Source organism: Rattus norvegicus, chromosome 13 (assembly GCF_021556685.1).
Source record: "Rattus norvegicus strain SHRSP/BbbUtx chromosome 13, alternate assembly SHRSP_T2T, whole genome shotgun sequence".
Taxonomy (NCBI): Eukaryota; Metazoa; Chordata; class Mammalia; order Rodentia; family Muridae; genus Rattus; species Rattus norvegicus.
Window position 1 is genome coordinate 33,256,059 of NC_141546.1, and position 13,490 is coordinate 33,269,548.

The window sequence follows — 13,490 nt, forward strand, 5'->3', positions numbered from 1 at the left end:
TGTAAGGATCTGATGTGTGCCCTGTGGGAATTACTGATATAGGGGCACAGCTGGATTTAACCAGAAGTGTACAGAGAAGGCCAAGAAAATGTAGGGCACACAGCAGAGTGAGTGTGCAGGAGGACCACAGAGGTGCTGAGGTTGGCGTTTAAAATACTGACAGATGTGGCTCAAAGGGCAAAGCCTTGCAAGCCTGATGACCCGAGTTTGACCCCTGGAAGCCATATAAAGATATAAGGAGAGAACCAACTCCCCAAAGTTGTCCTGACCTTCACTGTGTGTCATGGAATGGATTCCACACTTGCACACAATAATATTTTTCGAAAAGTTATCAAAGACTGCAATGGTGGTACAACACCTTAATTCCAATACTTGACAGGTAAAGGCAGACAGATCTCTTTGAGTTTGACCAGCTTGCTCTTCATCAGTGGTAAAGCTGTGTATCACCACATTTTCATGTTACTACTTCTACAGTATTGTGAAATTTGATTAATAGCCTGGATACTCAGAATTATCCAAATCTTTGCAGGTCTTTCCAAAGACTTCCCAGAGGATTGCTAATAGTGTCCCCAGAAAGAATTAAGGCAATTTGTCATATCTAGATCTTCCAACTCCTAGAGTCTACAATTACCTATGAAGCTGTGGCTGGACCACACGGAGATCCCTGATAGGTAAAAATGGCCATGACACTCTGGGGTGCTTTGCATGATCTCTCTCAATCAAAGCACGCTACTCCACAGGATGAGGCAAACCAGCATTTCCCTTCCTACTATTCACCCTTATTTTATTAACAAAGATTATGCATCTGTAGCAAGACATTACTAAAGAATATACAATTTGTTGCAAATCCTAGCCACAAATACATGCATCTACATTTTCCTTTAGTAGAATGAGTTAAAAAGCCCCTCCCCCACAATGACAGTTATAGCCGGTTGAGCCTGCTTTTGAAAGTGAGGTACAAATTCACTGTGGCACGCACAAGGCCTTGGTCCCAGTCCCTGGAGAATGCTGCTCTCCTGGTCGGGTTACCTTTTTCCTGCCAATATAAACACAGCTGGCTAGCTGTCAGGAACACATTGTACAATGTTCACTCAACCTGTGCCACCTCCAACCACTGTGTAGCTAGTGACATAGCTAGCAGCGTTTGGGACCACAACTATAGGAAATTAGTAAGAAAAAAAAATCATGAGAACAGTTCCTCCAGAAGAACAGGAACATGTATTCTAAACTCTCGGTAATGAAGTCACACAATGTTTTCAACTTACAAAAAATTCCTTTCTCTTTATAAGTTCTGTTTCAGTATCCCAAACTGCTCAGACAACAAGTACTAGTTAACAATGGACAAGAATTAATGAAAAAATGAAGTTTAATATATTTTACATAGAAAGTGATGCGCTTCATTTGCTCATTTCTTTTTTTGAAATAATCTATGCACATGCATGTGTGTTATCAGCAGTAAGAGTTGGTCCGAGGGTTGGTGGCAAGAACTTTAACATGTCATCTTTCTGGCAATGATGTCATAATTTCTATACCACAGAGATTCATGTTCCAAAGATCAATGTTTCGTGTGTAAAATGTCAAAGCATTTTACATGTGAGTGCTCATAACAATTCTGGACAAAAGATATAATTAATACTGGGTATAATTTATATTAAAATGTATGAAGGACTGGCAAGATGGCTCAGTAGGCAAAGGAACTTGTCTTGCAAGCCTGGTAACCTGAGGTTAATTCTAGAAACCGCAGAAAGGCAGGAGGAAAGAAATGACTCTCCAAGTATTGAGACTTCCATGTACCATGGAGGGTACACACAATGATAGCTAACACTTCAGAGGGAGAGACACTGGAGTTATGGAACCAACATCTTATTTTTGAAAATCCTTAAGCTCTAATCTCAAAAATAAAACGAATGTATCCAATGTGGGATGATTTTCAGACCTAATGTCTTAACACACTGGAAATAGCCGGGAATAGGTTAGAAAGGAGAGCCTACTGACTGAAAGGTCAGAGCCCCCTGTGCTTATCCACGGCTTTGCACATCAGTGCTGGATAATACACAGCAACCACTCCTGACCTTTGTTCACACTCGGGAATGCACGGGGGTAGGAGCGGAACCCAGGCTGAGGGGTGGGTCCCGTGCCAGGGAAGATGGCCTCCTCCCCAGTAAGTTCCTCCCCTCCCAATCTCCCTCAGCTACCGATTTAGAAAATGGAAAGATAAATTTATTTATTTAGGGACATACAAAAGTAATAGAGCAACATTAACAAATCAAAATCATTCTCACATCAATCAAATGTGCAGTAATGCAATTTAAAAAAAACAACAACAAACCCAAGTAAGCCAGAGACATAGCTAAGCGATGGAGCACTCACCATGTACAAGGCTTGAGGTTCTACACTGAGCGTTGGGGAGGGCATGTAAATGAACTATATTACCCTAAAAAACATTTCACTTAGAATATTTTTATATCAATGTTCTACATATATATTGTTTTTATATGGTATATTTACATAATAATTTTTACATCCCAGACAGTGTTACCAATTAATTCCCACTCAAAAGTTCAACTTTTTTTGTGGTTTACCCAATAATTTACTGTATGTGTGCACGCTGGGGTGTATGTCTGTAGGTCACTTCCCTGGGAAGTGACGTTTTTTGGTTTTATTTTGTCTGACCTGGAACTTGCTATGTAACTAAGCTGACTTTACGCTTTTGCTCCTGCCTCCTAAGTACTGGGATTACAGGCATGTGCCCACAATCTCAAGTCACGATGAATTAAGCGGATATGATATCAAACTGTGTATTAGCTGTTATAAAAAACAAGCGTCCTTAGTTTATCCTCAATGTCTAGCAGCCCTGGTGCCTGACAGCACTCTGACCTCATCAAACCCTTTGTGCTGACTACAGCAGACCTGAGAACCCTTTCTCTCTGTGTTCTTTCTTTCTTCACGACATCCTGGTTGCAATGGGTAGCATGCAGGAAAGAATTTAACCAGCTATTCTTTTATTTCTTCTACAATAAACCAATATTTTATAATCTTCAAATTAAAAAAAAACAGGCACAGGATGGGATAAAATAGTTTTCTTTTGTAATTTCATTTAAAATATGCAAGTGATTATCATCTTAGGGCCAGAAAAATTATAGCATACTTAAAAGACAGGTTAGAAAAAACCCCCTAGGACTTTTGTTTTCAGAGGGTCTAACTCTCAAGACAATCTTCCTGCCTCCCTCCTCCCCCTCTTCCACTCATGAACTGCCATGTCCAGTAGACCTCCCCTCCGCACGCTCCAGGGTTTCTCCTCCGTGTAGTTTTGTCCTGGAACTCACTCTGTAGACCAGGCTGGCCTTGAACTCAAGAGTTGCACCTGCCTCTGCCTCCCAAGTGTTGGGATTAAAAGTGTGAACTACCACTGCCCAGCCAGCAGAAATGTTTTTAATCACAAAAACAATGATTAGCAGAGCTTGTTTATGAAGGAAGGACATTTTTACCTCTCTAAAAATCCTGTTTATAAAAACACACAGAACATAACCAATCTAATGAAAATGTTATACTTATATTCAGTAACAGTATCCAAAACACTGCTCAGTCCTGTGATTATGGAAAAAGTATTTCTCCCATCTAGATTTGTTTTGTGCACTGAGACAGGGGTCTTACTATCATGCTCAGGTTGACTTTAAACTCCCAAGTTTGAGTGAGCCTTCTAGGTGATGTTTAACTTCAAAATCTGCCAATTTTTGAAAATTACTTTTATTTGCATGTGTGCACACACAGTTGGGGTGGCCTTTACTTTGTAACACGCGTATTCCAGGGATCAAACTCAGGTTGCCAGGTTTGGTGATAAGTGACTTTACCTACTCAATCATCTCACTCTGCCTTCAAGTCTAGGGCTAGAGGATCACAAGGGCAGAAATATATCAGAGACAATTTATTTACTGAGGCTGAACTACTTGTAAATCCCTTCACTGCTCCAGAAAAATGTATTACCATCTTGAGACTAGCATTCACAAGAGCAAATATTTACAGTACAGGATGGATACCCCTTATCCCAAACACTTGTAACCAGGAATGTTTTCCATTTCAGATAAGATTTTCAAATATTTGTGCATGCACACACACAAAGTATTTGTGAGACGGAACTTGAACCATGTATGTTTTTATGGACGTGGGCTGATGGTTAAACAGATACAATGCTTTGGGTTTCCTTGCTGCTGCCTTTAAGTGCAACCTGTAAGACACGAGGTCAGGAGTGGAACTGTTACGTCAGCTACCTGGAGGATACACGTTTACACAGGGATGCTCAGCATATTGCTATGCCATCCTGAGCACCCAGGACACTTAGGGCACGATTCTACTGCCCTCTGTGCTTTCCGGTCTCTGAACTTCCAACCCAGAGTTTTCTTTTAAAATTTTATGAATAAATTATTTCATCACTAAGTTTCAAAGAAAGAAAAACCCACGATGTGATTCTGAAGCATTCAAATTGAACACTATTGGTTATTTAAAATCCTAATAAAAGTGATCATTTCCAATAGAAACTAAAGATATCACTACTTAATTACAAAACTCATAAAATTATCATTTGCTAAGAAATCTACAAGCCTTTTACTCATTCGTGTTACAGAAATGCTAACTACTATATTAAATGCCTTTATATTCATACCAACTAAATATTTTTATGGCACAAAGCAGAGTGCTTAAAATGTTGTGATGTAAATAAACGAGAGAGAGAGAGAGAGAGAGAGAGAGAGAGAGAGAGAGAGAGAGAGAGAGAGAGAGAGAGAAAACGAGGGGGGGGGGCCCTGGAGTGATAGTGCAGCATCACAAGCACTGGTGTTCTTCCCGAGGATGCAGGGTCAGTTCCCTGCATTTACATGTCAGCCAACAACCATCCACAACTCCAGTTTCAGGGGATCCAATACCCTCTTCCAGTCTCCAGGGCAGCATACTAATGGGTACACAGATACAGAGACATACATGCAGGCAAACGCCCATTCGCATAAAGTGAACAAGAATAAACAAGTCTTAAAAAGGGGAAAGAACACCATAGGGAATACTTAGTGGTTACAATCTGAGCTATAAACAAAACCACAAACCCCTCAGAGGGTCCTACATTAGTGCTAGTTTAAAACACACTAGACAGTGATAGTCTGAAGATCAGCTACTTAAGTTTTTATGCAGGATATACTAATACTTTGAATATCCATTCTACATCTACAGTACATTTAAGCAATGATACTCTTATATAATAAAAAATCCCACCAAGATTTGCCTGTGAGTTTCGTGCTGTAAATGTTCTCGGTTACCCGCCTGTCTTCTAGTGACAAGCCCTATTATATCTGCAACAGCAGCCTCTGTCAAAGCCCTCTGAAGTCTCATCGCCCAGCAGAGAGAACCTATAGGATGACGTCAACTTCTGAGATCAGCAGGACAAGTTAAATATAATAAAGCATTATTATTTCAAAGCATAAATAGTTCTGAATATAACCCTTCTCACTTCTCTTTATATAGCTTAAAGTTCAGAAATTTTTCTAAAATTAAAAATAACTGTAAAAGAGGAAACCCTGTTTTTCCTTACTGTCTCAATCATCACGTGCTTTTCTAGCCAACTTGCATCCAGTGAGTTAAACCAAAGAGCTTGAGTTAACTACATTGTAAAGTTCAAAAAGGACTAAAAGTGAAAATATAGGCAATCCATTTCAAAATGGTAACACTTTGACTTCTGAATTTTATTTTAAAGGTTGATTGGGGGGCTGGGGATTTAGCTCAGTGGTAGAGCGCTTACCTAGGAAGCGCAAGGCCCTGGGTTCGGTCCCCAGCTCCGAAAAAAAAAAAAGAACCAAAAAAAAAAAAAAAAAAAAAAAAAAAAAGGTTGATTGGGTCGGATTTTGAGGGCATTACAAACCTGATCGATCAGTCAAGGATGTCAGTAAGAAAGAGAAACAGTAAGGGAAGCTTTCCACTTTGCACTTGGTGTAACTACCTGTTAGCAATGTAACCAGTCAAGTTAACTGTAAGGTAACCACCTAGAGAAACCACTTAGACTCAATTATCTTCTACAGGAATCACGCTGTTATTGCAATTTCTAGACCTGTGGTAACAAAATATGTTTATTAAAAAAAGGATGGTAAATTTTTATTAAACTGCAGGCACTTAGCTGAAATGAAGGCACAAGTCCTTCAGAAAGTAGTATTTGAGAACAGTGTTACTACAGCACCACAAAGGCTGACACACCATGACTGAACATGGTTCCTTTTGGGTGTACATTTTGTGCCTTATCTTTACAATTCAGTCTTTCTTAGATGGCATGTGGATGAGAACTGACAGTTTGTCATAAACACTAACCTCCTGAGATGTTTTGAGTGATATGTTAAATGCTAAAATTATGAAAACCCTTCCCAAAAGGACACAGGGGGATGTACACCCTTTCAACACAGCAGTATCTGCCATGTCAGTGACAGTTTGCGGCTTCTTCAGATCCTCTTCCCTTCCACAGCAGACAGAAGTCAGTCATAGCACTGTGTAACCAGTGACTCAGTATGAAACAAGTTCTCTCCAATATTCCTAATGAAATCAGTCCTCCATATAAATGTCACAAAATACATTATCGAACTAGACGACAGAGTTCCACGACCTAAAAGGTGTAATGACTCATATGTCAGTCATGGCTGCACGGCCAGCTAAATGAGCATCATGATGGGCTCCTGCATTCTTCACATTGTGCTCATGTACAAAGTCAGTGTAGTTTCTATATGCAGTCTGGGGTGGGGGCAAGGCCCTTGGGTTCCACTGGTGTCCACCTCGCTGGCAGCGGTCACTGGTAGCAGAGAGCCTAGATGGTTGAGGAGTGGGGAGTACAGTTAGTCAGTAGAACAGAGAACACGGATGTGCAAAGGAGAGGCGATGTGGTCAGCATGCACCACTGCCGAGCATTACCGTGTAGCGCCAACATTCAAGGCCAGCAAAGGAGGAAAGCCACATGGCACAGGGAATGGAGAACCCCAACATGGAAACACACGAAAGCAGGAATGAGTCAAGTGAATTAATTAGCATAACAAAGTCACAGAAGGCAAAATACTATTCTCTATTCCTGATGTTTCTGGGTAACTCCAAGGTAGAAACGTTGGTTGATTCTAGTGGGGGAAAAAAAAATCCAAGTAGAGCTTTATTCAAATATTTGAAAACTGAAGAACAAAAACATATATGGGATAAGAATAATTATAAAAATGATGTCCAAAATTATACAATTTTAAAAAGGTATAATCCAGGAAACAAAATTCAGGAGGATTAAAAAACAAAAAACAGAATCCTGCCTTTGACATCAAGCAAGTTTCCATCAGTGCTCCAAATCAAGCGACGGGTGAGACTGGTGTGTTCAGGGTGGTGTGGGCACAGCCTGATTAACAGTGACGATTGTACCTTCTGTAATCAGGATTCTCAGCAGGCGCACACAAAGGAAGAGCAGGAATCACAAGCACCGGAGAGCTAGAAGGCAGACATGCATCCCACATGCACAAAAGCAGGTCTGGGTGGAGTGACAGGAGTCTTCCCGTAGAAAGGACACCTGCCCTAGTTTAAAAGTCAAACGTCTGTGATGTGACAAAGGAGCGCATGTCACATAATCACAAAGCGAAAACGGTCATTCCAATTATAAAAGGCATCCAAAAATCTAGATTTAAAAAAAGTTTTATTTTTCAAACACAATAAAATATTAATTTAATTTTAAATATTTTCTCCTCAGGATGTTGAATTAAGTGCTACCATCATTTTATTTCCAATGGAATTCAACTTGCTTATCAGACCCAACAAGCAAAATTCATGGCCCTTGATTTAGAGTCTCTAAAAAGTTAGAAATTAAATTAGGCTTCTGCTCTGTTTATAGATAGAGTATTTTCTCAGTTTTATTTATTTCTTTTTGTCTTTTGATAAGGTTGGACCGGGAATCATGGTTCTTCCCAAGCACTGGGGTTACAGGCAGGCTTTGTTTTGTTTTGAGATAAGGCCTTACACTGTTGCTCAGGCTGGACTCAAGTTCTAGGCCTTAGCCTCTCAAGCACATACCACAGTCTGGTGGCTTCTTGTCGTAAATAAACACTTTGTGGATTCCAAGTGATGTGAAGTAAAAATTCTAAGTTGCTGACACATCACATCATTCACCTGGTTAATGGTTTCATTTAGGACGCCAGGAAACAAAAGCTGAAGACTGCACCAGAGAACCAGTTTAAATTAAACTGTCCCAGATTCTCTGCCAGAGAGATGTTCCACACTCTGTGCTGCTCAATGCAGTACTCAGTTTCCAAATTTTATTCCCACTTTCTACAGGAAATCTAAGCATGCAGAAACAAAGAAAGAGGCAGAATGCACCGTGAATTGGGGCTAGAGAATCAGTAGCTCTAAGGCATGCCAGCCGTAGTTCAGTTCCATGCTCTGCTAACGTACTCTGAGGCTCATCAGGGTTTTAGGGTCATCTCTACTCCATTTCAGCAAAGGAGGTCTCGGCACACCCATTATAAAAGCAGAGGACACACAGCTCCAAGATATTTCATTTTTCTTGAATCTCAAATTCAATATTCTCTCTAAAGGCTACATCAAAAAAAAAAATGGTAGTGCCTAGCAAATCAAATTAAACAGATTTAAATATGTACTCATTAAAGTGGAATTAAATAAAGACAGCATTGTAACACAGGATGGTAACTAATCAGAGTCTCACTTGGAATTAAATAAGACATGCATACACTAAGACAGTCCTTTTACAGCTGAAGACTCGCCGCTATTTTCCGTGACAATGAGCTTCAGTGGCACATTACGGAGCATAACTGCTTGCCAGGGCTGTTAGCTTCAGCAAGAAACTGAAACGTTTAATGTCTTAAATAAAGACTAAAACGACATTTTTAGACCTAACCTTTGGTATGTGTATATGAATACACACCTATGTACCCTCTACCAGATTTCAAAAAAAAAAAAACACAAAAGGGAAAAAATATTAAAAAGAACCAAAGAAGAAAGGAATCCTCTTTGATGGTAACTGTAATTTACCTAAACTGAAATAAAATATACCCAAGCACCACAAGCAAAGTTCCCGGTAGGTAAGCCGACAATACCACTGAAGGAGTGCACAGCACAGAGCAGACAGTCACCACCACCGCTCCCACCACCATGCAGGAAGAACGGCTGCGCGAAAATCCAACCCGAACCTTGACATCACCACAGAATCTCATTAGATTTCAGATATTAACAAATTAAGAGCAAGAGAAAAAGAAAAGAATCTCATGAATCATCCAAGTGCATTGAATAAACAGACACGAGAGCTTGAACAGATGATATATCCAATAGGACTGCTCAGTCCAAATAATTTCTAAGGTGCCCCTTACCAAGCCACACTGCTCCCAGGAAAGCATGAACCCAACCGATTAAAACGATTAAATCCAACAAGCCACAAAGTATCCACATTTGTGTGTTTACCATTTATATAAATATCTTTACTTTGGAAGTTTGAAAGGACTTTAAGCAGTCACTCCCAGACCTGACTAAGGAAAGCAAAGTCAGCTGGCTTGCGTTCTGCCTTTTGACAATGTGTCCCTCCTTCATCCACAAACCGTATGCTCACCATCCCTCTGGCTGCTCAGCATGCTCCCTTTCAGCTCACAAATATGAATACTTTGTTTCCAATTATACTTAAAGTGCTTTAAGGCTATAGCTTAAATTTTAGAATAAAATTATGCAAGCAGTATTTTGGTTTAGGAAGCTGACAAACCGTTTCCTGTCATGTTGGTCCGCTGCAGAGTTCTGTGGAAGATTCTCGGTCTCCACCAGCACTGGACCAGAGGATGAGAAAGAAGTGACAGGCACAGGAGACTTCATACCCCAAGCCTTTGGACAAAGCATAAGGATAGTCAAATACTAACAGGCAGAAACACTAACATCGAGAAACACAATATTAAAATGGAGTGCTCTCTGTATAGTAAAAAGGTGTGCTCAAATGTGGGAACACTCTGCAAATTAATATTAAAGTCCATCCACCATGACTGGACAGCCTCTGAGCTCAGCACAAAATGGGAGACCCCCTTGTTAGCAAGTTTTCTCCTACACTGACCTTGTTTGGGGGCTTCTAAGCCCCTGTGCTTGCCTCTAGCAGCATAAAACCTGGAGTTCTCCGTGCTAATGTGCTATCTAGGTAGGCCCCAGCCAATGAGCTTCCCTTCCTGGGCATCCCTTCTCACAGAAGGTATTTGAGCCCTGTTTCACCCTGAGTAAGGTGTTTCATTCACATTTGCTAACAAATAAAGCGGTCTGAATAAGCAAGGACCCTCTCCTCAGGATCCCCGAGGGGTACGTCTTCCTCATAAAGAGCAGGCAAATCTCCCGGAAGAGGCCTTCTCTCTTCTAGCCTCTCCACACTCTCAGCACTCACTCTTACTCACTCGGAACCAAATTGGGCTCAGACCCTGTCTGGGCTGTGTCTTCCCCTTCCAGCCTGGTGCGTGGACACCCTGAGGGAAAGCTCTGACTAGGAACCCCTTTTCCAAATCCCAGGACTAAGCCAGTGGCACCTAGATATGCAGGAGACTGGGGACCACAGCAATCATCCGAGACTTTGCTGTTTCCCACCTGGAAAAACAGGGACTGAGGACACCCGTTACAGACTGTGTTTTGCCTCCCAGCAATCCGGGCACCACAGGCACCGAGGCAGACACTCAGTAGCAGTTAAATGTTTGAATTTGAATTTACATAGTAGACTTAAATAATAAACGAACATTCACAACTTATGGATGTGCCTGATTTATAGGAACAGAAAATGTTTTATGAATCATCGGTTCTACTTACATATCTTAGTAAAACAGGAGAAGTGATGGGGGTAAGAAAATGTACAAAACTTGTAAAAGGTCACACATTACAGAAATCCAACTAATACCATGACAGTCACTGTAATTAGCTATGTGCTCTAGTACTTTAGAAACTTACTACTGTCTCACCTGTTGGGAGTCATTGTTCTGGGCCGAAGCATTATGAACACTGTAAAGAAGAAAATAACATAATCAAAAACTTATATTAAAGTGCTACTTTATAGCATTTTAAATTTTTTTCGTGAAACCAGTTATCAGTAACATCCTGTGTTTATGAGCTCACCTATCTTAGATCTAACGAATCAATTCATGCTTTGCAACTGAATCACTGAGAAAATAAGATCCAAGAGCATAACTGTATAATCTTTTGGTAACAATGACATATGTATACATGCACATAAGGTTTACCTGTTATTTTTCATTAACTTTTATCTTTAATGATGTATAATTACAATTTTTCTTTTATTACTAATGACATAAAGCATTCTAGGTTAAAGAAACCCTACATATAAAATTCTCTCTCTCTCACTCTTCCTCCCTCCCTCCCTCCCTCCCTCCCTCTCTCTCTGTCTCTCTCTTTCTCTCTCTCTCTCTCTGAGGCAGGGTCTCATTACACAGTCCTGGCTGACCTGACCTGGCACTGGCTATGCAGACTAGCCTGGCCTTAACCTCAGACCCACCAGCCATTGCCCCTGGATGCTGAGCTTCAGGGCATGTGGCACCACGGCCAGCGGTTTTGCTGTCTAAGATTGCATATGTACTGTTCAAAGCAGCCCCAACGGTGCTAATGCCTTGTTCCTGTGAAGCTGTTTTGGTGGTTTCTCAAGCTGCACCTGTCACACTCACTATCAGACACTTACTTCTATGGGTATTTGCACTTTTCATAGACATAGCTACAACTGCTTTACACTACTAGGGATCTTCCAACACATGCTACCATCAGGTGCCAGGAGCCAAACAGGACACCAAGCGCTCCCATCCCAGGATCGTTTATATCTGGAACCTTCAAGTTCCTCTCTTCCAGATCTCTGAAGAGATTTTAAAAATCGATATAACCTCACTCAGTAGTTCTCAACCTTCCTAATGCTGTGACCTTTTAACTCAGTTCCTCATGTGGTGCTGACCCCTAACCATAAATTATTTGTTGATACATCATAGCTGTTGTTTTACTACTGTTACGAATTGTAATGTAAATATCTGGTATGTAACCCAGAGGGGTCACCATGTACAGATTGAGAACCACTGACCTAATTGGTTATTCTTCCTTCCCCATAACTCATTTTTATTATAGGTTAATTTTTTTAAATTAGTAATTTTATTTTCATTAATAAATTATATTCAAAGCACTCATTTTATATAACTTGTGCATAATTAGTCTAATTAGTATGAGTAATATGGTAATGGGACTTAGGCTTCATCATAAACATTATACCTTTGTAAAATATTTTTCACTCAAAACAATATGAATTCTAAAAGTTTTTGTTGTTTATTTTTGAACATTTACTTTGTGTGTGTGTGTGTGTGTGTGTGTGTGTGTGTGTGTGTGTGTTTGGAGGTCAGGACAGCTGGCGAGAGGGTCCTTCTACCTCATGGGTCCTTAGGCCTGAAGTGAGAACACCAGGCTTGGGGAGGTGCTTTTATCCGTGGACTCGTCTTATCATACCTCACCCTTAAAAAGGATTCATTCTATTTTTATGTATTTGCGTGTTGTGTGTGTATGCATATGTGCACACATGTATGAGGGTGCCTGAAAAGGCCAGAAGGCAGCGTGAATCCCTTGGAACTGGAGTTGTAGGCAGTTGTGAATGACCCAATGTGGGAGTGGGGAATGAAGCTTGGGGCCTCCACAAGACCAGCCAGCATGCTAAAGCACTGAATCTCAATTATTACATTATGACTGACTATTAAGGGTGCTGCACCACGTCTAGGAGACCCACCATTAAGTCCTAGCTCCCTCTGCCCTTTTTTCTAAAGAGCTGTGGTTGCTGTTCCCAGACTCTATTATACCAGTGAAAGTGACTTCCTAGTCTATGTGTAAAATCTCACCAAGCCTGCTTGGAGCAGAAGTTAGCCTCAGTGAGTCTATGGTCCACTTGTTGCTTTGGAACATTTCTTTTAGCTAGGAATAACTTCATTAATAACCAAAATAAATAAATAAATAAATAAATAAAGATTTCAAACGAGAAAAACAAATAAAGTCATATTAAACTAAATCACAACTTCCTGTTTTGAATAATATGAACTTAATAACTAAAAGACAGGGCTTGAGATGTAGCTCACTGGTAGAAACTAAGCAGCAGTGATGAAGAGACAACTGATGTTAATCTAAAATACTTACTAGTAACTTGATTTCTGATCAAAAATGTATATTTAGAGCAACTTAGAGAAGAGCCTCTGTATAAAATACCACATGTAATATCTGACCCTTTTTTGCTCATGTACAGCACTTACTTAATCTCCTTCCCCTTCCCTGTCTCAGAGATGCTCTAACCCAGGTACATATGCAGGCATATGCCTACAGTCTCACCACTCAGGAGAAAACTGTATTTGTAACCCAAAGCATCAACTATCCTTTAAAACACTGCCTTTTCTTAATGTACTTTTAGTTCAAGTTCACAAGAAGGAAAAATATAACAAGAAAAAAGAGAC

The 13,490-nt window shown here is 40.4% G+C and overlaps 1 protein-coding gene across 46 annotated transcripts in view; it reads right to left on the reverse strand.

Annotated features, from left to right (window-relative positions):
• Epb41l5 (erythrocyte membrane protein band 4.1 like 5) overlaps nucleotides 1-13,490 on the reverse strand; it is a 116,292-nt gene that overhangs the window by 57,603 nt on the left and 45,199 nt on the right. For 23 of the 46 annotated variants that reach the window (XM_087580584.1, XM_087580583.1, XM_087580602.1 and 20 more), the window contains 3 exons: nucleotides 10,971-11,010; nucleotides 9,752-9,867; nucleotides 2,199-6,829 (listed from right to left, as the gene is read on the reverse strand). In XM_087580584.1, the coding sequence (XP_087436710.1) occupies nucleotides 6,649-6,829; nucleotides 9,752-9,867; nucleotides 10,971-11,010 (337 nt within the window). In that variant the 3' untranslated portion in view covers nucleotides 2,199-6,648. 46 annotated transcript variants of the gene reach the window in all.